This window comes from Canis lupus, chromosome X (assembly GCF_048164855.1).
Source record: "Canis lupus baileyi chromosome X, mCanLup2.hap1, whole genome shotgun sequence".
NCBI classification, from domain to species: domain Eukaryota; kingdom Metazoa; phylum Chordata; class Mammalia; order Carnivora; family Canidae; genus Canis; species Canis lupus.
This window is the reverse complement of record NC_132876.1, coordinates 15,330,774-15,334,985: the sequence shown is the minus strand read 5'-3', so window position 1 is coordinate 15,334,985 and position 4,212 is coordinate 15,330,774. Positions and strand designations below refer to the sequence as shown.

General features: G+C 38.1%; 1 protein-coding gene across 1 annotated transcript; it reads right to left on the bottom strand.

Annotated features, from left to right (window-relative positions):
* Positions 1-3,407: 3,407 nt before the first annotated feature.
* Positions 3,408-3,623, bottom strand: LOC140628241 (ATP synthase subunit e, mitochondrial-like). The gene has a single exon (XM_072817399.1). It carries the CDS (start codon positions 3,621-3,623, stop codon positions 3,408-3,410), a length of 216 nt encoding a protein of 71 aa, XP_072673500.1.
* Positions 3,624-4,212: the final 589 nt, after the last annotated feature.

The following is a 4,212-nucleotide window of genomic DNA, read 5'->3' as shown; positions in this document are numbered from 1 at the left end:
TGTGTTCAGTAGCCAGGTTACCATTGCCACAAGTCCCAAAATGCTCCTTTCTCGGCTAGAAGTGGTTAGCAGTTCTGGTCCTTCTCCATTAAGCCTGAGTGCAAGATTATTTTCAGACAACCTTTTTGAAAACCTGGGTTTTAATGCTTCTTTTCCCTATCCTAAAAAAGATGCTACACACAGAGATCTTTCCTATTCCTGTGAATATCAAGTGGATTTTGCTGCCCCAGAAACAGATTAGCTTTTCTTAAAAAAACTTCAGTAGAAGGATTTCAATGGAATGCCCCAAGCCATCAACTATAGTTTTTAATGCCTTTGTTATTTAATCTATTTAAAAAAAAACATTTAATCTTCCTTATTATAAATGGCACTATAACATCAACATTATATAAAATCTTGAGAAAAGAGGAAAATTTTACTTATCCATTCCCTTTCACAGATCCACTTTACATTTCATGCATTGTCTCTCAATTGATATACACATCTTTATAGTTATTTTAACCAGAAAATTGGTGTTTTTTTAATTCTCCTACATTCACTCAGCATCATACAATACTATATATTGTATAATGCTTTCCTTTATCTTCCTTTTTCTTTTTACTGTTTTACTGATGTATTATGAAAATATAATAAATTGCACATATTTACAATGTGTGAATTACTGCTATGTTGGTACTTGTTTTCTAAACAATTTATGACTTTATTCTTTCATTAATTCATTCTTTTTCCTTAGAAATTTTCTAATATATCATTTTAAAATTACATTCTTGTTTCTCTTAATGTATTTTTGAAGATTGTTTTTAGCAATTGCACTGAGATTGCAATTAACATCTTTTTAAAATTTTTATTTACTTAAGTGATCTCTACACTCAATATGGGCTCGAAGAGGTCAAGAGCCAGATGTTCTACCAATTGAGCCAGCGACGCACTGCTACAATTAACATCTTAAACAATCTAATTAGGGATGCCTGGGTGGCTCAGTAGTTTAGCGCCTGCCTTCAGTCCAGGGTGTGATCCTGGAGTCCTGGGATTGAGTCCCACATCAGGCTCCCTGCATGGAGCCTGCTTCTCCCTCTGCCTATGTCTCTGCCTCTCTCTCTCTCTCTGTGTGTCTCTCATGAATAAATAAAGTCTTTTAAAAAACCAATCTAATTGTATTTAATAGCAACTTCACTTAAAGAGTACACAAAAGTTTTTCTCCAAAATAGGTCTATCCTCCCCTTTATATTATTCTCGTCATTCACATTTCATCTTTATACAATATATGCCCATCAACATACATTTGATTTACTGATTTATGTAGTCTTCTAAATCAACTAGGATAAAAATTATTAAAATAAAAATACACATTTACTATTTTTATAATTATGTAGAATCTTTCTCTAGTTCTCTTTTTTTGTGTGGATTCAAATTATTTAGTGAAGGACAGTTTTGCAAGATATAGAATTCCTGGTTGATGATCATTTCTTTCAGCACTTTGAATGTATCCTCTCACATATTTCTGGCCTCCATGGTTTCTGATGAGAAGTATTGTTTATTTATTTTCTTTTTAATTTTTTTTAAATTTATTTATGATAGTCACACACACACACACACACACAGTGAGAGAGAGAGAGAGAGAGAGAGAGAGAGAGGCAGAGACACAGGCAGAGGGAGAAGCAGGCTCCATGCACTGGGAGCTCGACGTGGGATTCGATCCCGGGTCTCCAGGATCGCGCCCTGGGCCAAAGGCAGGCGCCAAACCGCTGCGCCACCCAGGGATCCCCAGAAGTATTGTTTAATTTTGTTACAGATCACTTATGTGATTGGGTCACTTGTCTCTGCTTTCAAGATTCTTCATCTTTCAAAAAGTTGACTATATCTTTTAAAATTTGTATTTGGAGTTCATTGAATTTGTAAATGTGTAGACGAATGTTTTCCATCAAATTTAGGAAGTTCTCAGCCATTATTTCTTCAAATACACTTTTGCCCTGTTTTCACTCCTCTTGTGGGACCTCCCTTATGTATATGTTCACATACTTGATGGTTTCACACATATAACTCATGCCCTGCTGACTTTTTTTCCTTTTGCAAGCCAGAAAGTGAACCCTCACCAAAAACCAACCCTGTCAGACCTTCATCTGGGAATTCTAGCCTCCAGTTCTGTGATAAATAAATTTCTGTTGTTTAAGCCACCTAGTCCATGGTAATTTGTTATGGCAGCCTGAGCTGCCTCCTTAGCCTTTGATATTTTCTTCACAGACATGCACTGATCAATATGTTGCTAAATACTTGAGAGGGGACCTCTGCAGATCTTTAGGATTTTCTCTATATATAGCTCTTTCTTCTCTGGAATTCTGGAAAATTTTCCAGTCAGCTTGGGTTACTATAGAGATCATCCTGTTTGTTTTCCATATCTTTCACTGTCCTTCATTGTCTGATGTTTCCATTATTTTTGAATATCATTTAAAAATATATTTGCCTGCTTTTTTGTTTTGTTTTGGTTGTTTCATGAAAGCATGTAAATCTGGTTCTTGTTACTCCATCTTGGCTGGAAGAAATCTTATTTTATCTGAAGTTTTTTTTTTTAAGATGTATTTATTTACCTTAGAGGGGGAGAGAGAGAGGTAGGGGCAGAAAGAGGAGAGAAAGCATCTCAAGCAGACTTCCTGTTGAGCACAAAGCCCAATGCCATCTCAATCCCTTGACCCTGAGATCATTACCTGAGCCGAAATTAAGAGTCAGATGTTAAACTGACTGAGCCACCCAGGTGCACCTCTCTGAAGTTTTGATTAACATTTGAATTTCACATCTACTTGATCTTCTTTTTTTTTTATAAATTTTTATTTATTTATGATAGTCACACACAGAGAGAGAGAGAGAGGCAGAGACACAGGCAGAGGGAGAAGCAGGCTCCATGCACTGGGAGCTCGACGTGGGATTCGATCCCGGGTCTCCAGGATCGTGCCCTGGGCCAAAGGCAGGCGCCAAACCGCTGCGCCACCCAGGGATCCCCCACTTGATCTTCTTATTGCTAAATAATAGAAAGCAAATTACCCCACATTTGTGAGGCAACTTTTCTAGATTCAGATTTTTCTATTCCTTTCAGGTCTTCTACAGCTTAATTATTAACTCTCACACAGTATGCTAAGATTTTCCATGTATCTCTGTGTCTTTTCATATATCTCTAATCCTCTGGAATTACCTTTACCTTCCTATCTTTATCAGAAAACTTATTTCTCAGGGCACCATCCAAATGAGGATAGAGGCTTCCATCAGTTACACCTACAGGAAAAATCCATGTTGTTATTATTGTTACCACTATTACTGTCAATAAGAATAGCAATAGCTGCCATTTATTAAGCATTTTTTTCATTACATAACACAGAAAGCTTTATTCATCCACACCATTCCAGAGAAAGACTGTCTCACTTTAGTAAGCTGTCATCCTGGGCTTCTGACAATTCTCTCTCAATCCATTTCTGCTCATCCTGCTTCTTTTTCTCCTCAGCTGCTCTCCTCCTTTCATCTTTTGCCTGAGGTCTCAGGTAACTGTAGCGCTTGACTCCATAGGCCACACTGAGGAATAGGACAGGGTCATGGTTGAGCTTGATGAGTGGAGAGACTTGCACCAGCAGCACCATCTTGTCTGTAACCTCTATTAAGCATTTATTATATGTCAACCTCTAATCCTGACTACAACCCTCTGAAGTAAATCCTGACATTGTCCTTTTTGAAAATGTATGGTAGAATTTAAGACTAAGAGAAGACATGTAACTTGCCCAAGGTCAGACAGCTAAAAATAGCTGAGCTCTGGTTCAAACCCAGATCAGAGTCTTAACTGTATATGCTTATGATTGATTTTCTCTCTTAATATAAAGGCATATTTCTGTGCCTCTTTTTACCACTAGCCTGTGTGCTCCTTCAATGCAAGTACTGTATCTTATTATTTCTGCATTTTCAACACCTGAGCACCATACCTAGCACATGGTAGGCAGTCATAATATGATGTTATACACTCATACTAATAATAATATTGGCTGACTAAATAGATGAGTGAAGGGGATCCCTGGGTGGCTCAGCGGTTTAGTGCCTGCCTTTGGCCCAGGGCATGATCCTGGGGCCCTGGGATTGAATCCCACATTGGGGTCCCTGCATGGAGCCTGCTTCTCCCTCTGCCTGTGTCTTTGCCTCTGTGTGTGTGTGTGTGTGTGTGTGTGTGTGTGTGTGTCT

Excerpts from the sequence above, each read along its gene's own strand:
- LOC140628241 (XM_072817399.1), bottom strand. The coding sequence starts at position 3,623 with ATGGTGCTGCTGGTGCAAGTCTCTCCACTCATCAAGCTCAACCATGAC.